This window comes from Falco cherrug, chromosome 5 (assembly GCF_023634085.1).
Source record: "Falco cherrug isolate bFalChe1 chromosome 5, bFalChe1.pri, whole genome shotgun sequence".
NCBI lineage: Eukaryota > Metazoa > Chordata > Aves > Falconiformes > Falconidae > Falco > Falco cherrug.
The window spans coordinates 62,896,862-62,923,784 of NC_073701.1; the positions used below are offsets into that span (position 1 = coordinate 62,896,862).

At 46.5% G+C, this 26,923-nt stretch overlaps 1 protein-coding gene across 2 annotated transcripts in view; it reads left to right on the top strand.

Moving 5' to 3' along the window:
- The window catches only part of PLXNA4 (plexin A4), a 455,375-nt gene that overhangs the window by 314,137 nt on the left and 114,315 nt on the right, over nucleotides 1-26,923 (top strand). For both annotated transcript variants that reach the window (XM_005436737.3, XM_027801749.2), the window contains exon 6: nucleotides 25,334-25,457. In XM_005436737.3, the coding sequence (XP_005436794.1) occupies nucleotides 25,334-25,457 (124 nt within the window). The remainder of the gene's footprint in view (nucleotides 1-25,333; nucleotides 25,458-26,923) is intronic.

Here is a 26,923-nt window from a genome sequence, read left to right on the forward strand (position 1 = left end):
TATAGCAATATGATAGAGCAATCCCTCCGTCAGGTTGGGGGGGGGGGGATACTGCCTTATGCAAATGTAATAGGAAGGAATGCCTTGTGACCTGTGGTTAACAGTTGGAGAAAGGATGAAGAACCATATAAATAAGATGTGCCCCTAGATGATATCCATGTGGCCCCTCACACTGAGGACATGTCTTCAGGGGCACAGATCCCAGGTGGCAGGGAGAAACAAGCTGAACAGTAGGAGATTTGATCAGCAGGTAAACATAGAGCCGCATTTCTGAGGGCAATGAGGAATGGTCAGAGATTTTCCTGAAAGGTAGAGGCATGATAGATCCTACGGAGCTCCCAGACAGACTGCAATGGGAGAAATCCTGGGGTCCTGGTCCATATAATGTGTATGTGTAGTACTAAATAAAACAACTCCAGGGAATGTTATTAGACACAAGGAAGACAACTACCTATGCTGCAAAATTATTATATAATCTGGCTTGGGACAGCTCTCTCTCCTTCAAACAATTCCTGGACATGTTTGGGAATTAAATGGGTCAGGGAGGATTTCCACAAGGTGTTTTGGAAATGAATAGAGTTGAATAACACAAATGATCAGAGCGTGTCATTTGGCCCAAGGATCAGAGAATGTTTCCTAGTATTGTTTAATATATTAATGGGATGTTGCCACAGCTCCCAATTGCAAGGAGACAGTAGGAGGAAAATCCAGGAGGAAAGACACAAGCTGTTAAGATAACAGGCGAAAAATCAAGGCTTTTATAGAAACATTTTCTCAAATGCAAAACCAGGTACAGAGACAGTGTTTCAATGCATAGTTAAGAAAACAGAGTAGGAAAAGTTTATAAGGAATAAGGAAACCTTTTCAAAGTATAGGAAGCAACACCAGAAGGAACCTGTCTGTTGCCAGTTAAATAAAAATTAGATGAGAAAGAGGTTTTGAACTTTGAAACTCATTGACTAAAGGTGAAGTCGTATATGCCTTTATCCTTGAAAAGTGGTTGGATTGGAACTTGATAAAATTCAGGTAAGAAAGAGAAAAAATCAATCCTAAAAAATGCCCCTTTTAATCAGGGCACATGAAAATAGGCAATCAGACAAAATTAAATATATACATGCTCCTGTGTGCATACTGGTAGTCTGCTTTAAATGAAGAGGCTAATAGGATACGTAGCCCAAAACCTCAATAGAAGGAAGCTCATCTGTGACATAAATCACACAGGAACAATAAAGGAGGCCAAAATGGTAAAGAAAGGGCCATTATATTAAAGAAAATGTAAAATCAAAGAAAGAAAATAGGGTCAATCTGTGCACAAGTGACAAGGTATCCCTAGGGAAGGGAATGGTGTTAAGGCTGGTTTATTGACCACTTGAAGATGGTGAAAGTGACTGTGACATGCTGGGAGAAATCCAAAAGGTTGGGAGGGCAAAGAATGCGGTAATGAGAGACTTCAAGTGGCCTTGTATGCACTGAGCAAATGTCACAACGCTTGCAGCTCATACCCGTAAACCCATTAAAAGAGAAACAAGTCTCAATTTACTCTTAGGATTTACTTGCAGGACGTGCTGCAGGGCACAGCAATCGGTGCGTTGCTCTCTAAGAGTGTCCACATGGTATTCAAATTCAGTGTCCTGTAGACGGAAAACAAAATAAATAAATAAGAATTACAGTGAAGTTCAACTTCAAAGCGGAAACAACATAAAAATGAGGAAGCTTGTTAAAAGGAGCAGCCGCAAGGGTAAAGTGCTTCATGGTATCCTGGAGACTGCATAAAGACATCAAATAAGAGGCTTATTGTGAAGTTATATGACCTATGAAAAAAAGACCTGAAAGATGGTAAAAGCGAATAGGAAAAAAAAAAAATTAAAATGCTTGCTTAAACAGCAAGGTAAAGAGACATTATTCAAACCTGGAAGTTGTACTCAAAGGAAAAAAATAATAAAAAGACCACTAACTCTATTGTGTGAATTGCAAAGCAGTCGCATAGGAAGCACATTACTAATCTTATAAAAATGAATAATTAAAATTTAACAAGGTTCCCCCAGAAGTTCACTCTCTAAGGGGCAGAAGCTTTCTGAAGTGTGTGCCACTAAAGGTTTAGTAAAAAATGCTTTTAGAGAATAAAAGTAATATTCACTGAAAGATGTTAAGAAACTCTGATATGAAATTGCCACATTATTAAATTTGTTGTGCACCTAGTTACTTATACTGGCCTTGATACTGGAGGAATGAATGGTGGAAAATGTATTTTTTTTTTTTTTTTTAAGTTGAACTCATGAAAGGTCCAAGAACTAGAATCCAGAAATATGACTTTTTTCACTTGTCAATTTGGTTGAGCCATCATTAAGAACAGAAGCATTCTGCAAAGAAGCATATGATATGCTGGGGGAGGGGGGTGGGTGTCACAAGTCAATTATTGTTCTTTAAATAAATCAAAGTCCATGTGATATAGAAGATGTGGTTAACACAGAGGAGTTTTTACTTTTCCCATAGCAAAGAATTTAAACTATGCTGTCATGGGACAGGAAGAAGAGTTTTCTGATAGATTAGTAACCAGTTCAAAGATGGGAAATAAAGATCAGGTTACGATGGAGGGAGGGAATACCCAGGGGGTCCCATGGGGATCTCTGCTGAGGGTGTTTGCTGTATTTATAAATGAGCTAAAGAGCGAAGCAGAGAATGTAACTGGTGATAGGGAGTTTTTCAGGGTTGTCAAAATTTAAAAAGTCTGCAAGGAGTTGTAGGAGTATATGAAACGGTGCGTTGGGGGAATAAAATGGCAAGTGCAGCCTGGGGCTGATGCGTGCAGGGTTAACCATGAGAGGCAGCAGACTGTACCTCGAGGTGTCCGGGCCAGCTGCAGTGAGGGAGGTGGCAAAGTCAGCCTGGGTAGTTCTCCACAAACGTCAAACAATAAATACAATGCAAGGCATCTTTTGGAACTGAATGGGAGAGCATAACACAGAGTTTCATTACGTGGCGATCTGTGGTGCTCTCCCATGCTCTGCACACTGGGCACTTTTGATCACATAGAGTTAAAATGAATATAGTCCACCACGAAGGTGGTGGGAAGTGTGGGAAGCAGGACCATGGGTTTCTAACAACCTTTATACTGGGAGAGATTGTATGACTTGGCAATTTTCATCTTAAAAGAGAGATGACTGAGAGGGCTGTAATATATCCAGACAATCATGAGTGTAATGAAGAAGGTGAATAGGGGATGATTGCTCACCATTTCTCACAACACAAGATCTGGGGAACTTTATATGAGATTATCAAGTGGAATATTAAAACAAACAGAAGAAAGGACATTTTCATATAATGTATCATTTATCTGTGCAACATTGTGAAGCACATTACAGAGGCCAGAAATACAGCTGTCTGGAAAGCAATTAGACAAATTAATGAAAGAAAGATCTGTTGAGAGCTGTTCAATACAATGACATCACTGAAGGCTCCAGGTCAGGCAGTCCACATGTAATTGCTTGCTGGAAGCTGGGAGTTTAAACCAGGAGTTTCACTCTATAACCCCTCTCTTCCTATTTTTTCCACCCAGTTGTGTGCTATTGGGGCCAGAGACAGGGTGAATGGCTATCTGGGTATTTGGACTGAGCTGTTGCAGCCATTTCTGTGTTTCTACTTTTTCAAGTGCCTCTCAAGCACCAATTTGCAAATCTCTTGAATAAAGGTCCCCTGATTCGTGGCTTTACTAGCACGACACGGAGTAATCAAAGTGCAGTTGATGTAAAGTGCGATGAGTATCTGCCATGCCCATCCAGCGAGGACATGCCTGGAAGCACTTTGCAGACATGTAGTTGCTAGGCCGCCCTCCACCCTGCCTAGCATGCCCCGGAGCTGGCTTTGGCTCCGACGTTGGCATGGTTGGCTGGTTTGGCTCTTTGGCATAGTGTTGGAGCAGGACAACGTTTGGCAACTGCCCCACACTGCCTGGAGCAGGGGCTTCTCTTCCCTACAGCCACCCTGTGGTCCTGCTCAGAAGCTCCATCCCCCTCTCACCAGCTGCAGCTTGTGTCGGACAGCTGTCCAGCGCCAGGCTGGATTGTGTTTGATTAGCTCAGTAACTGCATGAAGGGGAAGCCAAAATCGTTGCAGAAGCCTTTCAGTAGCAGCAGCAGGGAGTCCAAATACCCATTAAAATGTGTGCACAGCTCATCTCAACTCAGTCATTTTGCTGTCTCCCTCCGTCTTGTCCTTTGTTTTCTTGCCTTTGATTGCAGTTGATGAAGTTTGTATCAGTGTTGTCATGGTGAGTCTATTATGAAGTGATGTTTTCCCTGGGGATCAGGCATCAGGATTCCTGGCTTCCGTTTAAAACTCTGCCACTGTGGCATGATGGGTCAGTGATGTTTCTCCTGTAGATCTCAGGTTCTACATTCTGAAAAATGGTGACTCAAAAATTTTACTTTGTCCAGAGGGGAGGACGTAAGCTAGATTTATGGATTTCCTCTGGATGTGTCATGGGTGATGCTTTAAGGATGCATTTTGAATGACAACTTTATCTGCTCATCTAAACAATTCCAGCATGAGGTGTGTCAATGTCCCAGCCACAAGCTGGTCTAAATTCCAACCTGCCAGTCATGGTGACAAGACCATGAGAGATAGGAGGGTGGAGAAATGACTGAGCTACATGCACTTTTCAGGGAATTAATGAATGGATCCTTTTGGATCTAAGACTTATTTCCTCCTAGATTTGATAAATACCTGAATATGGATGTTAGCGCAATTCCCCTTGTCATGTGAGAGCTGTGCCCGTCGTGAGCTCTGAGATGGATAAATTGGTTGAGCTGGTGGGCATCCATTCTGGTCAGACTAGAGGAAGAGTTATTTCAACAAGGTAAGTTTGTTGTGCCAAAGAGGGATCCAACTTAGAGCTGCTGCCTCTGGCTCCTGTTTCACAGCTACCTCGAGTCATCGACTTCTTGGTACTGAGGATCCCCTTTCTTTGCATGTGATAATTGCTAATGATTTCAGTGTGAAAGTAAGGAAAAAAATCCATGAAGTAAAAGCAAACTGAGATTGAGTTCTGACTGAAGGGATGGAGGAAAGCTGGGAGAAAAAGCCAACAACCTGGTAGCAGGATAGAAATAGGCACCGACTGCCTGCATCACCCAGCACCCTACAGTCCCTGTAACTGGTAGCACAGACTTTCATCCTGTGATACAAGAAAAACTCCCTAGCTGGAGCGCGTTTCTCAAGATGCACTATGATTATTGCTCCAAAGGAGTTAATTTTTAAAATATCTTTGAAGCTCTCTGACTCTTTCTGCTTTCTTCCCTCAGTTCCATATGTGTCATTGCAAACTGGCACTATCACTCACCTGATGTACTGATTTCTGCTCTCATTTTTGCAGCATGTGTCTTGCTGCTGAGGGAAGGAACTAGGGCTCCCTGTGTCTGGGTGACCTTCTGAGTTCATCCATTCCCTCCTTTACAAGGTCATGGACAGAAATCTCTAATTCTTTCCTTTAAACATAAGTATACCCATGAAATCAGAAGGAACAGTTCAAGGTTATTAGAAAAACCCAAGAAATATAATTTGTATTTCAGGAGCTGTTTGCAGACCAGAGAGTAGGATATTACTGTGTGGGAATAGGGATTTACTTTCTTACAAAGTGCTGGTCCAACTGATGCTTCTTTAGAGCAACACCAACAAATCACTTCATGGGTGCTGCACATACTTTAATTAGATATCGAATCATTGACTGGAAATGAGGTCTCCACAGATCTCTGAGGTCAGCATCCCTTACCCGGTGTGCCAGAGATGGCTGCTTCAGTGAAGGCAGAAGGTTTGTACCTGCCTGTGACCTTCTAATTATTTGGAATCCATATTATGGACCTTGCTGCACAACACAGCCAATACCAGGTGTTCAAATTAATAAGCTGAACCAGGTTTTCCAATCAGTGCTCTGGGCTGTTTGCCATTCCTTCTTCTCCTCAACATCTGATAAAATAACCCAGGGCTTTGATCAAAGGTATTTTGCATGCACGGTATTGATAGCACTTTGGAAGTGTGGGGTTTTTTTTCCTGCTGGGAAAGAAGGAAAAAAATGGGGAAAACTGAAGAAGTCAGGGAAAAAAGTAATCAGGAAGTTGATGCGGGGGGAAGAGTGTTTCTAAAGGGGATCGCAAGCAGCCACTGGAGAGCAAGGTCTAGTTTACAGTAGTGCTGGTAATTTGCAGTTCTGGTGAACCGAAAATACAGAAGATGTAGTGCTAGCAAGATGTCAGTCCATGCTGGCATCCATTCAGCCATGGGATGAGCAAGAACAACTCCTCAGCTACTAGACATTTGCCCGTGAATCTGAATAAAGTCCTATTTAACTGCAGGCTGCGCATACACAACATGTCATAGTTATGGCCAAAGTAGCTGAATCCACAGACTGCAGGCAAAGTAATTAACAGGTTAGCGGAGGGAAGATCAGTGTGGGACAGGAATTCTGCAGTGTGGCTCATTGGAAGTGAACTGGCAATAACCTGTCACCTGAGACTGCCATCAGGGAAATCCCTGAGGTGGAGATCCAATTGCTTGTGGAGTACTCTTCCTAATAGAAGAGGCAGAAACACATCAATAAGGCATGTAAGAGAGGAGTGGAAAACAGCCTATAGAAGATGCTTGAAAAACATATACGGAGGGGAGGGATTGACTTGGGACATATGTCCCAATTTCAGCTTTTCTGGTTGAATAAGGGGTGCCCAAGGTGGCGGAGCTGTCACAGACCAAACTTTTGGGCTGGACCTATTGTGTCACTAATTTGCTGGTTTCATGGGGAGAGGTAGTGGCTGTGTTCTTTAGGGTTGGAAGGGCTCTTTTGTCTTCAGCAGTGGTTGCTGGACCAGCTCATCCATCTTCTCCCTCTGGAGGAAGGCCCCAGCTGCTATCAGCCTGAAGAGTCCCCCATGGGGCCTTTTCTTTCTCCCCCTCTTCAGTGGGGGGCTTGTTTTCAGTGCTGGGGGTTGCAGGTTTATTCTCTTCTCTCTAGATGGCTAGCTAGGTATCTGTGTATACATTGTGTGTGTGTGTAGATCCACAGACCTCACACATTAACTATATTCCTGTGCTGTGTAAACTCATATCTCCATGCTTTGACAGAAATAGGAGCTATGTGGATGATTTCTTTTCCATACTGATCTTTCTTTCCTTTATGCACCTGTATAGCTGTTCTTGGTTCAGTTGTTCTTGCTGGTTCTGGCTCACAGCATCCTCCTTGTGCACCCTTATTTTCTGCTGCAAAAGTGACTTCTTTTTGCATCAGGGCAGGGGAAAAAGACAAAAATAAGTGTCATCCCCATCTTGAGAAGTTAATAGCCGGATAACGTCTCTACATTTCTTGGAGACCTCTGCTTCTTACACTCAGCAGCCTCCTTTTTTGATCACTGTGCCAACTGCAAACATGTTAAAAAGAGTAACCACAAAGGTGACAGCCCTTCTGCTTGAGTTGAGAGGGGGGAAAGATTCCTAGTCCCAGGTAAAAGGTAGGCAGGGAATGAACCAGATCTTCTGTCTGTCTGTCTGTCTATCCACCCATGCATCCATCCATCCATGCATCCATCCATCCATGCATCCATCCATCCATCCATCCATCCATCCATCCATCCATCCATCCATCCATCCATCCATCCATCACATTAGTACAATGTGTGCACAATAATCCTGGTTGCAGAAGACATATATCTCAAGTTATCTCTTCAAGTCCTTTCCATCGGATTAGAAATTTATTCAGAACACAAGGGAGAGTTATTGGTGAACTTGCTGTTGTGTGGATACTCTAATAGATTTTTTATTGCGCTTTCCATTCAGAGATTGCAAAACCCCAGCCGTCCTAATGCTGCATTTACTTCATCAATTCTTGTGACTGCTAATGCTGACGCTATACTGTTTGGCAGCCTCCATTAAGAATGGTTTGCCCCATGATATTAACAGGCAGTGAAGCTTTGTGCTGATGGATAAAGCACAGTGTAAAACCTGATTGGAATCAATCAGAGTAATTGTCTGGATGTGTGGTGGTTAATAGGAAATGTCCTGCATATTATTGGCTGTTTTATATAGCAAACGGATTAGCTTTCTACTGCCTTTTGTGGCTCACATCCTCTCCTGAGCTGCTGGGGGAGGTGATGGATCTGCTGGGAGGCTCAGGAGACACCATGCTGGCGTTGCATCTTGCATCAGTCTATAAGACATGGGGCTTGGAGAAGAGCCCTGTATTTTATACTTGTCTCAGTGGCTCTTCTGCCCTTATGTCTGTTGCTAACAATTGGGCAAAGGGCAACTGTCAGCCTGTTTCATGAGTGATGTGAAGCTCAGGCCAGGGCTTTGGGAGGCAGTGTGCAGCAGAGACCAGGAGCAAGACTGAAGCAGAATGCCTCTGAGTCTTCTGTGTCCTGCAAACTCACACACTGGCAATTAAACATAATCTCGAATCCTCTTGGGTCAGCCCGATGTCCCCACAGCTGACCTGCCAGTCTGTGGAGGAAAGTCGGAAAAGAGACCCACCAAGAGCCAGTCTATCACCCCTCAGCATCCAAGCGCTGGCCCCGATGCACATGTAGAGGCAGTCTGGGAGGGCTGAATGTGAACAAGCACAATCTGATTCAGCTAGGGAGAACAACCCATCCTGAAATAGGTTTCACAAACTATGGTGAGATGCCACTCACACCCCAGGAGGACCTAGACAGTGTCTGCCTGATCAGGCATTCTGTGATCAGGCAGACTAGAGCTCAGCTAAAGTCAGTGTAGTTGCAGAAAGCAAGTGGATCACAGCACCTGGCTATTTACACATTAACTAGGAGCAGCCTTGTTTTCCAGCATCCTCTTCTGGGAGAGGCCTAAAGCACATAAAGGTCACAGCTTCCTCATCAAAGGATCTTCCCAGTCACCAACTGCCTGGCACCTGTGGGTGCATCTTCCGCTCTGCAGCAGGGCACTATACCCCCAAGTGCTACTGAAGGTGTGCTTGGAGAGGGTCAGCAACTCAGCGACGAGTGGGCTTGCTAAGGGCAGTTCTTCCTGAGCAGCCTGGGGCCACTGAGGATTCACAGGGTTTCCCCTGCTGCAAGGATTGGGTGGTTTTTTTCCTCTATTTTGGTGCATTTATTGTTAGTAAGGATAACAATTCCCCACAAAGCACAGGGAAACATCACTTGTATTTCATGAGTAAGGAACCCACTCTTGCCCAAGGTCATGAGTAGGGACTTTAATTTAAATTCTAAATGCTAGAAAATTCCAAGTCCCTGGGAAGAGATCTTCCTTGCAAACAGAGCTGCTGCTGCTGGCTGTGCAGGCAGGAGGAGAGGGAGAGCAGGCTTTGGCTGGGAGAGACCAGCTCCCCTTGGTGGTCAGAGCCCTGGGTACCACTTGAAGTGCAGCAGGCTGGGATCATAATGAAAGAGCTTTTCAAGCACTCATTTCTTTCCTCAGTGAGTAGAATACTATTAACCTTTAAGGCAAAATTATATTTTGTGCCTCTGGGAAGCAGTAACATTTTACCGAGCTGCACTGGGGAATCAGGTAAACAATTGTTAACTCTCTCCAGCCCCATTTCAAGGCCATTTCAGGGCGGCTGTGTGTGCCTGTGTGTGCAAAGCCTGCCAAGCAGCTGAGCAGAGCTCTGTGCTCAGGAGCCCCTCACTGCTGGAGATCCACTGCTGCAATTCAGCCTGCATGTCCCAACCTTTTTGTTCATTAACTGCTATTCAGTTGAACCCATGGTCCTGGTGTCTCAGGGCCAAAACCTCTGCATTGCTATTTTGCCATTTCCTAGGGCCACACAGTTGTTGGGCAACAGGTCTGGCTTTTGATGGCTGAGGGCATGGTCTGTTGAGAGTCAGGCCATAGGACACCGTTTACGAGCCTGTACTATGATACTTCTCACAACTGGGGACAAAGCTGCTACATGTGCTAGTGCCTTTAAATACTGCCGTGGAGGTGAGCCCTGCTGTCTCTGAACTGAATATCCAGCTGTGTCTAGAAGCTGCTCCACCCAACAAACTGCTTGTTGCAGCTTTGACAGTCTAGAGGCTTTGACCAAGTCCTGTTTGGCCCTTGGACAGCGTGTGGGATCACAATCTAGTGAAGAGGCATGTACATTTTGCTGTTAGGGTGGAACAGGCTGGTGTTGACTGTGAACTCCACTCAGCATGCATGTGTGCTTTGCACAAGAGCTTCTAAACCCATTGAGTTCTGGGATCCATTCCTGGGGGGGGGAACAAAAAAATGAAGAGGACTAAAACCTGAGGTCCTTCCTTCCTTCCCCCCTTCATTTCCTCCTGTCTTTTTCCCCAGTGCATTGCTCCAGCTCTGCCCTCCGTTCCAGCAAGTTCTCTCACTGGATGTGCCCAACACCAGGCATTGCAGGTTGGGTGGCCAGGGGTAGCGAGTGGGCTCTGAACTGCTCGAGCCTTGGCAGGGAGAAAGCCACAATCCGAGGACAAAGTCAACACCTTTGGTGGAAAATTAAATCAATGAAGCAGTGTGAGCCAGAAAGCAAACGATGCAATGGCAGCAAAGCTGACTTCCAAATTGAAATGTGTTTGCTGGGGATTGTCCATTGGCTTGGGGAGTTATTATTTCCATTTCTCTAGTTATGAATTAATTTCTAGAGAACTTAATCATTCCCTCCCTTTTCCCCTCCACAACCCCCTCTTCCCTTCTCATTCTAATTTTCCACTTGGCTGGGGATTCTCTGACAGTGAAAATTCAGGCTTAGAGGAGGTCCATGCAAGCTGCTCCATTAGACTGGATAATCTCATTGGAACCAGTGGCTTGAATAATAACACCTTCACCTCATGTGCTGCACTAGATTCAAATGATGCTTAACACCCCGGGCTGCAGGGACAACAATGGCAGGGGAAGGGGTGGGCCGGAGCCTGCACCAAGCACCCTTTGTCTCCCAGATCTGCCAACCCACCCACGCTCCCAAGGACACATCTGCAGTATGAGATAAATGCCGGTCCAAGCCTCCTCCAACACCAAGATGTCCTCACCATCAGGAGAAGAGGCATCCTGAGCTTGGCAGCTCTCTGCACAAGGGGAGCCTGGGTCCACCCTGTGTCTGAGTGCTGAAGATTTGCGCTGTCTCAGTGGGTCAGGGATGGGTGAAGATGAGCACACTACAGCCTGTCCCACCTGCTGATGTCCTGACTTTTGCTATCCCTCAGCAAGTTGTGCAGGTTGGAGCAGAATTATTGAAGTGGAGCTTAATGCACTTCAGCCTATTGCCAAATCTGCCCTTTATCTTCACATCATAAGCACGTAACTTAGACCTTTCTATGTCACCACCTCCCTACAGGCAAAGCACTGACCTGACTCCCCCTCCAACCAAGTTGTCTGAAAGAGTCCTCCCTCTAATTTATAACCCAACTGACACACCATGGGCTCTGTTTCTGCTGCCTGGTCTTTCTGTCAGTGAGCAGTGCCAGACTATTGTCTCCCTTCCAGATGAAACTAAAAACCTGAGTTCTATCACCAACCTGTAAGATGGATGGTTTGAATCCACATTCTGAGTTGGACATTATATGGTTGATACTGAAGGACTTCAAGTCTAGCAGGACTCTCTTGCTTTTTGAGGGCAAAGCTGGACTCTTGTCCATCACAAATTACCAACTGGAAGAAGGTGTCTCATATGGGTGACTTGTGCATGAGAGACAGCATCACAAAACTGCACTTGGATTCCCACCTCCTTCAGCATCCCTGGCCCTTTCCCACCACCTACACTGGATCCACACTATTCCCTCACAGCCTGTGTTGTAGCATTGCTGAGCACTGTCACAGCCAGCAGAAATAACATCTTCCCATAGCAGATCCCATCAGATCCACCAGTGCAACCTGGTTATCCTGCTCACCTGGTAGTCTCAGGATTGCCCAGAGAGGAGCACCATGCAAGTTTTCTCCCAGAAACTACATGCTTTTGAAGAGAAAGAAACGAGGAAAATGTGTGTGGGAGATAGACACCTGGAATGTATAATAAATGGCTCTATTGCCATGCATCTGACAGCCCAGCCTGCCGGAGGTCATTCACAGCACCACAGCAATTTTTCAGTGTTTAATCCATCCCTTCCAGACATGCATGGATGAAGGGAAATTCATACATCACATGCCGACAGCCTTTTCCTTGCAGCTGGAGTATTAGCTGAGATCCCTAGCAAAGCTTTGGGTCAGGGAGTACTATCCTGTGCCTCCTGGTGCGAGCGGCAGGCTCGGTGGAGTGTGCCAGACCAGATCAGCAGCTCCTTGTGTTTTAGGAAAATGCTGTCTGGGGACATCCTTTTGGCTGAATGGTTAAAGCAGCAGAGGGATGAAGCAAGGATCATGTCTAGGGTGGTCTAAAGGCCCTTTTAATTCCTATGGGTTGGCTCTGGATGGACCCCTGTACATGTCCAAACATCTCTGCAGAGCCACCTTGCTCTCCTTGCTGGGTAGGCATCCAAAGCAGAAGGATCTAAGGCTGTCTGATGTCACTTTTAGTGTTCAGCAGAGAGAAGACTCTTAGGAAGAGGGCAGCTGAGCTGGTTCTCTGACTGGCTGGAGCAGGCATGGCATTAGAAGAGCAGTGAGACTAAGATTAAAATCCTTCCTGCTCTACTTTTTCTCTTGTTCCCCTGCTCCCCAAATTCCCTGTCCTAGTTCACAGTGTGAAGGAGCTGAGCTGTGTAAGTCAGGATGAGTTATACTTTGAGTAGGCTTTTTGTTCTTACTTGTGTCAGAATTGGGATGAAATGCTGACTTAAGTAGTTGGGAAGCTCTACTTCTGACTAAAAGCCTGCGCATCAGTCATGTGCAGGTTTGAAAACTACCATGTAAACACATTTTCTCCTTGATTTATGACCTCTGAGACAGTTCACTTGTTGAAGTATGTGCATCCACTTCAGCCCATGCTTTTTCCTTGCTCCAAACAGTTGAACGCATGAGAGATGGATTGGGAGCTTCGGATGTGGTTGGGGTTGGTGAACTACATGGGTGCCTGTCTTTTTCAGGAGCAAATCACATCACAGCCATTTCACATTTCACAAAGAAAGCCAAGCCTGGCCCAAAAGGTTCTTTGGCTGATTTTTCCCTACTGAGGCTTAACTCTGCACAGAATGGTTGTCCTCTGACTGGAGCCATGGGGCAGCCAGAGACCTCCCTTTCCAGGTCTGCATGGTAACGGGGACTTGATGTAAGTCCCTCTGTGCTGTCCTGTGGATTTCCAGGCTGCTAATTGTACTGCTGCAGAACATGGGGAAAGGTTGGACCCGAAGGGAGGAACTGTCTGTGCCAGCAGCAAATACCAGAGCTACAGCACACGTCACTGTTGGCGCTGCTGCCGGGGGACATGGGCAGATGGATGGATGCACGTGGGCAGAGGGAGGAGGAAAGGGAAGGAGCTGAAGAGTGATGTGAAAAAAGGAGATATGGATGAAGGTCAAAAGGAGCAGTAGGGAGGGAAAGCCTGGTTTGAGAAACTTTGAAGGGTCCCCTACGCCCTGTACTTTTCTGGGTAAAACTGCTTGGGGCAGGGGGTTTCTAGAGGTGTGCGTGGGTTGATAAACAGTGTTCAAGCCCAGTCAGTCTGCCTGTGGAAATGTTTTGTCTCTTCTTGCTATGCTTCCCCAAGTCAGGGCAGCAGATGCTAACAGCAAAAGAGCAATTCAATTACATGCTGGCTGAGTCTGGCAGTGATTCAGTGTCTGTGTAAGTGGGGTACCCCTTACAGTGTACTTCCCGTGGCTCCCCCAACCTCCCTGAAAACCTCCTTGAACACAGATGCTGTGCTTCTCATTTGCAGTTTTCCTGCCCTGTTTGTCCTTTAAGAGGCAAGGGTGAAGTGGCAGCAAACCCTCCCACCCATTTCATGGGACTTCTAGGTCTGACTGCAGTCTCAGCAGTGATTCACGAGGAAGCCTCAGGACCACTGATTTGGATTACCCCCGAACTCTGAGCAACACACTCCAAATTTTATGGCCTGGGCACCTCTCACCATCTTCACCAACAGATATTTGGTACTTGGGCCATAGTGATAAGGAAAAGACCAAATACATTTCTCTGGAGTTACTAGAGAGAAGCTCCCAAGAAGAATTCAGGGATGATGTTCCGAGGAATCTGAATCAGGCCATGAACAAAGAACTTCAGCCCCTTTGAACAAATTATTTGCATCAGCCCTTGCAGAGGAGAGCATGTAGGAGCGCGGGAGAGCGTAGGTGTTATCTACCCAGGTTCTGGGGAAGACACTCACAAATATTATTAGCATGAATAGGAAGCGCCATGATAGGATGCTCTCTGGGAAAAGTAATTTTGTTCATTAATTACTTGCCTTATCTAGCAACCTTGTTCCCTTTCTCTTGCTTTCTTCTTTTTTAATTTTCTTTAAAATGACTGTAAGTGAATTCAGTGCTGGGAAAGTTATTTTACTGCCTCCTCAGAGACAGAAGCTTGTATTACTCAGGTAGCCTTCAGCTGAATATTCAGGGTTTTTTTCTATCTTCATTTGAAGCCCAGACTTTTATGGGCAGATGGCAAAAGATGGTTCTGGGCAGATTCCTGTGATTTCTTTCTTGCAGACCACCCCAGTGCTCTGGACCGACTGCAGTTCGTTCACACACGTGCCTTTGGCTTAGGTTCTGCCTGCTGCTTCTGATTTTGTGCTGAGATTCTCCTCCTGCCTTCAGCTTCCAGGCTTGTGTTGTGCCTGGTTTATTCAGCAGCAAAAGGAGTCAGAGGGCTTTGATTTAAGGGACAGGGTAGTGGAGACCCTGCAGCTTCAGAGATGTCCTTTCCTTGTGTCTTTGACCCTTGGAGGAAGTGGGAAAGGGTCAGTGGATGAAGGCAGGCCATAGCCATCCTCCCAGACATCAAATGTGTGTTGGCTTTTTTCAGACTGCTTCTACAGCAGAGGATAGTTGGTTTTTTCTAGGGACCTGTGTGTTTCCAGCACATTTGCTGCTAGTCACTGCTTCAAGTGAGTTTGCAGTGTTAGCTGGGAATCAACAAATGCTAGGGCTCATCAGGGCAGCCTAACTTCATGGCGCAGGTCTCGCTGGAAACTGAAGACAATGAAAGTCTAGTTGCCCAGGCTGAAATGCCACCACCACCTGCAGCCTGAGGCTGGGACCCACCTGGAGCCAAGTCCCCAGCCCAAAGTTGTTCAATCCCAGCCATTGGCTGATACTGCGGAGCTTGTTGGGGCTTTTTGGGGTCTCTCTGGACACGACAGCTGTCACAGGAGAAACAGTTTTTCTGTAATGCTGAGCAGTAACAGCTGAGGAGTGCATTTCAACATCACCTTCCACAGACCCCTTCCCTCATTTCCACACTCTCCTCCCCCTGTGCCAGCAAACAATTTCCAATTCTTTATTGGACAAAGGCTCCGTGTTTCCAGGGATTTGCATGTGAAATGCTGTGGTTCATCTCAGGCTTGAATGAGCCATCAAAATGCTCATCAGGGATCTGCCTACAGAGGCAGACACATGTGTACACACAAACCGCTTGTCCGTGGCTGCGCCCCAGTGGTGCGTGAACTGGTGTGGTCCTTGGGCCACCTCTGAACCTTTGTTCATAGGCTGGGGCTGAAAAGCAGGTTGCATTTGAGAGACCCACCCAGCCCCCACCAAGCAAGATTAGCAGGGACAAGACAATCTGCAGCTCTGGAAACTTGGGGAGGGGAGGGGAGGGGAAGGAGAATGGACATGAAATCCCCCAAAGCAGGGGGGAGGGATACTGTTTATGGAGTGCCTGGCTTTGTAGGGCAGGAGATGGAGAAGTAAATCCCTTGCACCCACACCCCGCGGGGCTCTGGGGGTGGGCTTATTCAATAGCTGTGATAGAGGGAGGAGCCCACCTGGGGACAGAGATAACGGGCGGGCGGTGGGATTGCCGTTCTGCAGCATAAGCTGGGAGAGTTATCAGGGCAGAAACTCGGCTTCTATTACCATGCATTAGAATAGATTAGCAGGCAGAGCAATTAGCATCCTCACTCTATTTGGCGAAGTGACAGGGTTGGTGGCAGCAGGCAGGAGACATGCAGGGAAGAGGCAGCTTTGGCAGGGCAGTGATTCCTTCCCAAACTGCTGCCGAAGGACAGAGAGGACTTCTAGTCTTTCGTTGTAGGGCTGTGCTCGCTGGACATGGAAAAGAGCAGGGTTGCACGGGAGCTTTGGTTAGTGATCTGAACCTTTTTGTGACTCATGATCCCTGAAAAATTGCCCTGAAAAGTTGCAAAGCTCCAAAGAGGGAATTTCTGCTTTCTTGAGTTACCTTTTTCATGCCTCTTTGAAAGAATCCACAGACCTCTGGGTGCCAAAAATACCCCCAGTTAAAACCCCCCACTGCCTTGACTTCCCCAGGCCACCTCAGTGGCCTTTTCCTCCTCTTTGCCCAAAGAGCAGCTTTTTCAGGGAGGAGAACCTGTTTGTCGTTAGAGCCAAAGATGAAAACAAGGGTCCAACTCCTTCGGGTGCATATTACTTTGCTGAGAAAGCATCCCCTCTCACTGCGAGGACAGGTTTCCCAGAAATGATTCTGTACATGATCTCAGATCAAATTTGTCCTTTCCCTGTAGCATCTCCTGCCTTTCTGTTCCAAATGGAGTATCCAGGGCAGTGGATAAAATTTAACTCCTTCATGCCAGGCAAAGCTAGATTTCAGCTATCCTTTGGCAGGGGTGGAAGGCAACTTGGAGGCCAGAAAGAGTAGACAGGGAGGGATGGTTATTCACCACATCACCACATAGAGTTTAAGGTCAATTATGTCTGTGTCTCGACATTTATGGCATTCCTATCCTTAGGACCCCGAGGGAACCTGGAAATGTCAAAACATTGGTAAAACTGACCTTAAACTTTACATGCAAGTGGGACTGAATCTCCTTCTTTTTTTCTAACTCCAGCCAGAAAATTGCTTTGGCTCCAGCAGAGGGAAAGGCAAATTTCAGCTGCTCCCTCCTTCCCCAGACTTCCTCCCCCCTTGTGATAAGGCCATCTCAGGAGACACAAATCTGGCTCTACACATTGGTCAGTCTTTGCCTAAAACAAACCTCCTATTACATCCCCAGATTCCTTTAATTGCTCTGTTCCCATCTCACCCTTCTTTCCAACTGGGAAATCAAAAACTTTTCTCCCATAAAAAATGAAGCTGTCATATTGCATCTCATCCTGAAAGAGGGACCAGACTAATGAGCCTGATTCAGACCATCACAACCAGATAGCTCAAATCTCCTGAGCCACACACCTCTGTGCCCTGATGTCCCTTTCCTGGCTCCTGTCCCCAGCCCTGGTGGAAAATGCCATTAGCAGGGTTTGGGCTTGGTTTCCAGTGAGCTCCTCTGCTGACCACCTTGCAAAATCATCGCCAACCTACTGGGCTGTCCTCGAGCAGGCATCCCCCCTGTGGCCCCTGAGCGAGGACTAGAGCAGAGCAGGGACAGGAACCCTGGGGTGATGCTGGGACGGTGGGTTGGGGAGACTGCCAGGACATCAGCCAGTGCTGGTTTGGGCTGGCTTTGCATAGACAGAGGAAAACCCAAGTGATGCGGTGATGCCAGAAGTCTCCCTCTCACCTCCCAGGCACTGTAGCCTCCTCCAGCTTTGCCCAGGACACAAATGCTAGTGTGTATAAGATATAAGACTAAAGACTTTCTGTTATTGCTTTTTAGAGGAAATCACCCTTCCCCTCGGGGGCAAGGAAGGCTGCTCCCAGACCATGCCAGCACCCCGCACTGCATTTCAGATTCCCAATTTGTTGGTCTGTGATGAGCTGGGGATGGGGAAGTCTCTTCAGTTTGACCCTTGCCAGCTACTTGCAGGTGCAGCCTGCCTTGCTGTGGACTCTGGCTGGGCTGGGCAATCTCAGATTTCCCCTTAGAGACAAAGAGATGGAAGAAATGGGAAGTCATTGTCTCTTGCCCTGTCTTGCTCCAGTATGGCTGGTACCATCTGGGCTTCTCAAGGTCTTCAAACCGAGACCCAAATAAGATTTTCCTGAAAGTTCCCTTCAGCTTGTCTACCCTCATCCTGAATTTTCTCCTTGCATGTACTGATCCAGCAAGCCTGGGCAAGGAGACCAATGGAGTTGGCAGAAAGGTCAGACTGTGAAGCATGGAAAAGTGTATGAATAGCTTGGACTATGTGGGTGTTCACAGCAACCCTGCACATCTCTGTTCTCACAGAGTCTGGGATGTGCAGGCTGACTGCTGGTCCCTTTGCCACCACCTTCCTCCCCTTTCCCAATGTCCCCATCACCACTCCATCCAGCCCCATGTTCTCTTTTCCCATATCCTATTTTCTGTTGGTTGGACATGAGGAGATTAGGAGACACATGACAACCCTGATGATAAAAGTCAGGGGAGGCAGACAAATAACCTGCGAAGAAGAGAAGGCAGCAGGGAGAAATGAAGGGAAAGAGCTAGAGACATGAGAAAAAGTTGGTAACTTTGTCCAAGCTGAAAACATAGAACTGTGTGGAGTGGGATGGGGCAACATCTCTGTCCTGCACAAGCTGAGGACCCCAGTGTGAGTGACCCGACACCACAACAAAATGCCTAGCAATGAACAGGTTAGGGAGGCAAATATGGGTGCCAACATGAAGCCTGTGTCCCATCAAAATGTACCATCCTGCCCTGGTGACCTGTCCTTGCTGGGGTGAATGGGGTGTGCACCGGTTCCCACCTGCCACCTCAAGTTTACCAGCACAGGGGGAAAGTGGAAGGAAATGGTGGCTGGAATTATTCTGTCAAAGGGTGAGTGAATTTTTCCCCTGCGGGAAATGTCACCCTTTGGAATCAGAAAGGAAAACTGAAATGTCAAAACCTTTTGCAAAACAGCAGTGACTGCAAATTACCTGTTTGGAGGTAGTGGAAGGGTGTCATTTCAGTTTGCTGAGCTGACCCAAACCATTGAGCTGTCTCACGGTGCCACCCCTGACCCTTGGCATCAAATATAGGTGCCTCATGTCCCTCTTCTTCCCTCAGTGGCCAGGTTGAGTCTTGCAATGCAAAAGCAGTCAAAAGAAAACTGCCATGCATCAAATGGTGAGGCTTCTTTGAAAAGAATTAATTTGTTTGGATTTTATTTCTGGGAATTCATTTTTTTTTTAATGGCAAGTTTATTTTTCCTGAATAAAAAAGTTGTACAATGTGCTAATTGCCATTTGTATAACGCACCCACCCACCCCCATTCTGAGTAGCAATTTCTGATCAGATCCAATCACCACTCTTTTGTCTTGAAAATTGTTTTTAATTGACAAAATTGCAGATAAGACCTTTTCCATTGCCAGAAAACTGACAACATTTTTAAAAAATCTTGTATTAGAAAAGTTGGATGTTTTAGTCTGTTTCTGGGAAAATTAAAAAAAAAAAAAAAGAAAAGAAAAAAGAAAAAAGAAAAGAAAAACAAAGTATCAAATTCTCCTTTTTCAACAGCTATGGATATGACCAAGAAAGGCTCAGTCAGGACTACATGCTGGTTTTCTGACTGCATTATTTCCACCTCCCTACAAAAAAACAAAACAAAAGAAAACAAAACAAAACAACAAAAAAAACCTTACGGTACAGAAACTTTTCTCCTTTAATTTTCTCCTCCCAGGACTATCTGTCTCTGTCTATTTTGTCTGTCCATGGTGCCAGTTAATATGGATTTCAGCAGCGACCACCAGATCTGACTAATGGTGTGAATTAGCAGAACAACTTTCCGCCTCTCCTGGAAGCCTCAGGGCCCCAGGCCATGGCATGGGTCTGTGGAGCACCTGAGCACCTAAGACCCTGCAAGCCTAAATGATAAGAGAAACTCACTGTATGATCTTACCAGGGTTTTGCATGTCTTATAAAATAATTACTACTGGAAAGGCCAGGCACAAAGACCACTAGTGCCTTTTGAATGCATAATTTGATATCTCAGGTGATGCTAAGAGCTGCCTTGCTGGCAGGTGTGACTAAGGGAAAAGCCCACACAGCTCATGGGACCGTGGCGTAGTTTGCCCTTAATGAATGGCCAGAGAGAAGGCTAGAGATCTTGGTCTGTAGAGCTGTCTGTGCATCATGTGTCTCCATCCTGGTGAAAGAAACGGGAGTTGCAGAGCTGCAGGGGTGCTCTGGCTCAGGTCCTAAGAACCTCTGCAGCTCTACCAACCTCTGAGCACCCTGCTTGGGAGGGGAGAGCACACCATCTCCTTCCTTTCATTTCCCTTTGCTAAGAAATCAGGAGTCACCCAAAGCAAACTCAGGCATTTCAAGCAGTGGTGGGATGGAGAAATGGACAAGAAGGGGCAGAGAAATACCCCCCTTGGAGGCACTTGTCCCACCCCACTGCTCTCTTGAGGGATGGCTTCAGATAGCACTTCTTGGCATCGCAACTGCCCTGCTCCCTTCCTTCTGCAAATAGCACCTTTTCCCTAGTTTTCTCCCTGTTCCTGGCTTCTACACGGTTGTAAAAGACCTTCTTTCCATCTTCAGCCTCCTGAACCAAGCTCCATCCTCTACAGACATAGTGATGACAGCCTCTTTATGACCATTAGTCCAGATCCCATGAGGTCTAGATGGTAAAGACACAACACCAAGGTGGGAGGAAGGGGAGGTGCAATGCTCCAGAGAAGTATGAGTGACTGTTCAGGCTAAACCGATAGGATGGGGATGAGGGTCTGCAGGACTGTGTGGTGAGGGTGCAGCAAGGATCAGGACCGCACTATGCTGAGCATGGGAAAAACAAAGATAGAGCCAAGAGGAGGCCAGGATGCAAAATAGAAGTCATGTGTTTTGTTCTAGGGTATTTTGTGTGTGTGTGCAGGCAGTTTTGTTGGATTTTTTTCTGCAACAGGATGGTGGAGATGTGTCTTCACAGAGAGGCAAAGGCAAGTGAAGGCATGTGCGTGGCACATGTGCCCTCTGTCAGGCTGGCGACCCTGCCATAGAATGATCGGTTTTCCCTGCTGTGCATAGGGAAAACAAAGAGCTTGCAGGTGGAGGAGTACCCCACTTGACCCTTCTTAAACCTGTTCTATCCAGGTGAGTGGAGCTTTTGGGTCTGTGCTCAGCCTCTCCAAAGAGTTCTGGGCTTCAAATTAACCCTCCTAACCTTGGACGTTTAGGGACAGACCCTTGGGGTGGTGGAGTGAGCCTGGGCTTGGTTTGACCAAGCCCTAGCAAGGCGGAAGAGCCCTCAGCGTCTTGGTGCAAAGGTGGAATAGCACCTTACCCCTCTGCAGCCTGTGTTTGCAGAATGTGGCCTCAGCAGGTTGCTTTAGGTCCCAGGTGGCAGACCTGGGATTTAACCATGATCTCTTGGGTCCCAAAACAAACTCATCTTCAGGAGACCTGGACTTTGCTCTTCTCTCTGACATGCACGTGTCTTTGCCTCCCTTTCCTGCTGCTGCGTGGAATGTTCAAACCTCACAGAGGTATCGTGAAGTTTAATTAGCTCCAGGCAAAACCCTTTGAGATCCTCAGATGAGAGATGCTATAGAAGCGCAAAGTATTAATTTAACATTATTGAAATAATTAGTTAGTGGATAGTGAGCAGAGGGTTAGCGTTAGCGGTATTTATTCTTAATGGGAGATGAGGAGGAAATAATATTCCTCATGGTTCAGTGGTAGGAACAGTTTCTTAGTGTTTGCACTAATGGTTTGGACAGAAGCAGGACACTTGCAATTGTTAAAGATGCAGCTGATAATGAAATAGCAGGTGTTATTAAGACACACAGAGAAGTGCTGTGTCTACACCATAATCTTATGCAAATAAGTTCAGGAGTAGAATATGCTCTTTTAGGTATCTTAAGTATAATGTGATGCCACTGGGTGGGAGTTACACACCAGCTAATTATAGCATGAATAGCACTGAATTAGGTTATATAGCAGTGGAAAGTGATCTCAGCATATTGACAGACCCTGCGTGTTAAAGTTACTGCTATTTTATTAAAGCCAAATAGTTATTGGCAGCACAAGATATTTTTTCTGCGTAAGCCGTAATAGACGCACCAGATGAGAGCACAGCAGAGTCCCAGCAATCTCCCAGGGCCCAAAGTACATGCTGACTCTCAACAGAGACAACAGAAATGATTAGCTGGGGTTGGGATATTTCATTATCCCTTTCACAGTCCAGCTGCCGAGTGCAGGCAGCTGCCTTCCAGGTGACCACTTTTCTAAGGCAGGCACTTGTGTCTGGAAGTACTTATTTACTAAAAGTCCCATTTGCCTTTATTTACAATTTGCTGAACTTACTTTTTGGGCTGCAATGTCCCCTCTGGGCAGCTGCCTTCAGTGGCTGGGTGCTTTGCCACGTTTCTTTCTGTGTTTCAGCCAACACCATTCAGGGATTTGAGAGACTGCTGCTGGAGGGCGATACTTAGCACATGCTGAAATAATTTTCTCTGCCGTTTCCCCCTTCACTCTTGGGAGAGGGCAGAACATTTTTGGCAGTGCAGAGGAGGACTGGAGGGAGGTTATTTTATGACAGGTAGGTACCTCTTTCTGCTCCCCTGAAAATCCACCACATTTTGCCTCTGAAGACCCCCAGTTGCAGCTGCTGGGCAGACACCTGGGAGAGCATGGTGTGTAGACCCAAAGGATGCTCCACATGCTCCAGCTCAGGATAGATAAGGTGGTTAAGGAAGAGGAGATAGGGAAACATGGGCAGAGTGCTTGGGAGAAGAGCCCCCATCACTCCTTTCTATGTGGACAAACGTGCAAAACCCACTGGCAGGTGTTCCATCCCTTTAGTCTTGATTTATACAGCAGCTGTGATCAGTTACCTGGGATGAATTGTGTTGCTAGCTCAAGGAACAAGTCTGTGACACTGACTCAAGGGCCTGGACCCCACTGGTGAGCCAGAGCAGAGCTGGTTTGGTTCACCTTGGCAGAGCTCCCCCATCACCAAACTCAAGCACCAGGCAGGGTTGGTTGTTTTGGGCTTTTTCTCCCCTCTTTGCTTTATTTGAGAAATTGCATTGAAAAAGCCAAAGTCAAAAGTTAGGAAGTAGCAGCACTGAGGTCACCTGTGGAAAAAAGGAATAATAATGTTAGATCCTGTAATTAAAGTCTGGCTTACAGTGTGTTAGTGCAGGAAGCAGACACAGGAGTGTAGAAACTACTTCCAGTCTGGTGGTACCTAATTCCTGAGAGCCTGACACTTCAACCTTAACATTATATTAAAACCAGGCTTAGTTCGGTTTGATTTTTCATCATTTCACTCTTTGGATGGCAACACACAAGATACCAAGGCTGCAAGACACCAGTGTAATATAGGGTGAATTTTTGGTCTGAAGAGTTACATGTCTTATATGTGTATAACCAATAAATAGCAAGATAAGATGCTGATTATTACATTCCTGCTCAGTGGTGGGACTGGGAATACAAACTACATTCCTAGATGCTTCACCTATACCCATGTGTTGTCCTTCTGTGCTAATGTGCTGGATGTGTTTGCAACCTACTGCACTGTCACACTTGAACAGAGCCCGGGTATCTGCCCATTTAATTTCAGAAAATCCAGACATTTCTGTTGTGCTGCAGCTGAAGGAAATAAATGGGAGGTAGCAGGACATCTTGAAGAGTTTGGGTGCTTGCGTTTTGACACCAAGCCCAAAAGGGTTTCTTTCCAAGCTTTTCTCAGGAGAGTAGTTCCCATGGCCTGCAGAGCTTTGATGGGATTGCTGTGTCTATTTGTTTTATAGAAGTGCTTATAAAAATCTCAGGGCAGCTTTTTGCTGTGGCTTTCATTCTGTGATAGGGGACTTAAAGTTTTGGGAGTAGTTAGTCAGCTATCCATCCATCCCTCTGGAGACTGCACATTTTAAATTCCTGATCTAGCATGCGGCAGTGCTAAAGGAGACCTAATGGGATGATGGCTCCTAGGGAACAGAGAGCGGGAGCTGCAATGCTGCTCTTGCATTCTCAAATCTGCAAAGCAAACAGAGAGCATGCTGAGAATGGTACAGATCTCTCTTTATTACTTCTGCCACTGGAAATACAAAACTTTCCTTTACCAGAAAGAGGGAGCAATATGAGTTTTAAATTGGGGTGTTCATTTTATCTAGCGTCAGCCACTAGAGACAAGCCAAGCCCTAATGTTTTAGGCTAGCCCTCAAGCTCTGTAGCATCCAGGCTATGTAGGGTATATAGGGTTGCTTTTGCATGTTTTGCTGTAGAAGTCCATCAGCAAATCCCCATGCACATAGGTGCGATCTCTGCTCCAGGGAGCAAGGATGTTGAGGGGTGATCTTGGAGCCGAGCCTCCAGCAGCCCCCATGTGCTCTCACAACTAAGACTCTGAAGTCTGGGAGTGGGTGAATAATTTAACATCCACACTTAGTCTTTATAGCTGATTTTAATGGGGGGTAATAGCACTGCTAATAACAAAATCCATTGAAGACACCCTGTGCAAGTCCATAACATCAGCTTAATGGCAAAAGGTAATTGGCATGCAGCTGAAGCTGTCCTTTTGTATTAACCCTGTGGATTTCTAGGCAGACATCTTCCTTGAAGCGATGGCCTCGGCAGCGCATGTGGATAAAATACAGATGTGTTTTATGTTAAGCAGATGCAAATTGGGATTGAAACAGGGCGCACTGCTACCAACGCACATTGCTGGCTTGTGTTTACACCGGGCAGATAAGGCAAGAGACAGAGACAGTGTTGGAAGCACTGACACTTAGCGCGTGGTGTAAGCTTCATGGGCTAGTGCAGCCCAGGTGCTGTGCAGCCACCACTTTCACTGAACTGTCTTTGATTAAGAACACGAGAATTTTTAAGATTCAACCCTGGGCACCTCTAGTCAGGCACTTTCAAACCAGATGCCTAAAACTCCTTAATCTGCCAGGGACGACTTAGCTGCTGCTGAGCAATAGATTGGAAGGCTGCCTCTTCCCAGCAGAGAGGTATCAGCAGCCCAGAAGTACCACATATGTGCAGTGTTCTCAGCAGGGCCAAAGAGCCTGGGCTACCCACAGCTACTGTGAGAGGACATCCCTGCCTAAGATGTGTCGCTGCCATTGGACCGAACAGTTTTCAGGGCTGTGGGTTTGCCCAAGGGAAGGTTACGCTGTCCCTATGTGGGTAGAAAGATAGAGCATCTCTACAGCTGTGCATTCTGCCCAAGGCATGGGGCTTTCACCCACCACCCTTTTTCCTTTCATGGTGTCCTTGCAACACTCCAGCCTGCTGAGCAATCCCATGGCTGCTAGCACTCAAGTCAGGGCACTCCAGGGCGTGGAGCTCTGTGGTTTTCCCGGCTAGTGCAGACCCAACGGGTACAGTGTTGACTTTCCATGCAAAATGATTGCTCGTCCCATGTCCCAGGGTTGTCCTCATCCTCTCAGCCTGGCTTTGTATTAACTCTGTCTCTCTCTGTTCCCGTTTTCTCAGGTGCACGAGGAAGGAGCGGTGTGAGCGCTCCAGCGAGCCTCGGAGATTCGCCTCGGAGATGAAGCAGTGTGTCCGTCTTACCGTGCATCCCAACAACATCTCCGTCTCCCAGTACAACGTATTGGTGAGGAACGTTAATCCTTGCCCCCCTCAGATTTAATCTACCCATGCAGTCTGACAGCCCCAGGTATGTACAACCTGGATTCAGCATGAGTGGGAAGGACTAGCAGCTTGATGCAAGAGGTTCTCCAGAGTCCATTTACTTCCCCAACAACTTTCCTGGCACAGAGAAAGACTTGCCATTGGAACACATTTTGGCCTTGGTTGTTCCCTGCCTAGAAGTGTGGAAAGATGCTTCCCTGTTTTCTGTGAGTAGCGGAGGGCAGGTCTGAAGGGACTCTGTGCCATGCAAATGTTGTGTGCACCCAGTGTAGTTGTTTACTTCCCTGGAAGAGGGATTTGTTTATGGCTGGGCATAGACCTTAGGCAAAGGAAAACCTTATCATGGCTAGAAATTACCTTGTAGAAGGAGGACAAGTGAGACATACTATGAGTTGGTTCAGTAAGCTCCAAGTTTCCAGCACCTTGGGTGGAAATGTCTCCTTCTTCAGCCACCAAAACCTCCACCCAGCCCCAGCTCCAGCCCTAATTATGCAGAGCAGAGAGGCAGGATGCTATGCAGAGGAACCTAAGGCTCCCGAGGTTCATGCTATCTCTTGTGACCTTCCTCAGCATGAGGTTTAACCTTTATGGCATCAAACTGCTCAAGTCAGCAGCCAACAAAGCCACACAGTGAATACTGGCAGAGCAGCAGATGATCTTGATAATTTTCTGGGCTTAAGGCAAGAAATCTCTGTTGAAGATCTAACCAGCTTGTGGTTTCTCTCCTGACCCATGACCACAGTACCCTATGTGGTGAGATCCTAACATGCTCTGAGGAGGCAGAAAACCGTTTCATTCAGGCTACTAGAGCTCTGTCTTTTTGACCATACTAGTTTGGGTTGGAATTAAGGTAATAACCCAGGCCCAAAAAGCTCCATCTCTGGATGAGTTGGTCACTAGCCCCACACCCTGAAAGGTCTAAATGGAACTGCTCAAGGTGCTGCTGCCAGATGTCTTCCAGGTGACAGGTTTTGGGGGTACTAGGGTTTCTTCAGTGCTAATGAAATCAGCCTTCCAAAGCCTGCATGTCCAATCACTACTGCTTTGTTTCAGCATCTTAACTTTGCTGTGACTTTACTTTCCTAGGCTTCAGACAAAACTGATCTGAGACATCTAAAGTCCTTTGTTCTTCTGGGAGTTCAAGGTTTCTCTTTCTTATTCTCTCAGTAGTCATTGAATTCTTTCATGTTGGAATAAATCCTGGGGGACTAGCTGGCTCAGGGCGATTGAAAATGATAACAGAATAAAAGACCTTTCCCTCCAGGTTACTTCCAGGGCAAGACAACCCAGAGCTGCTGGGATCAGAAGTTGCCACTATCTGACTGTTGCCCAATAATCTGCATGAACATTTAGATGGGAGTCTCAACCCAGTCTCAGATAAACTGGTGACTAGGTCATCCACAGTCACCACAGATAGTCTCTTGGCAA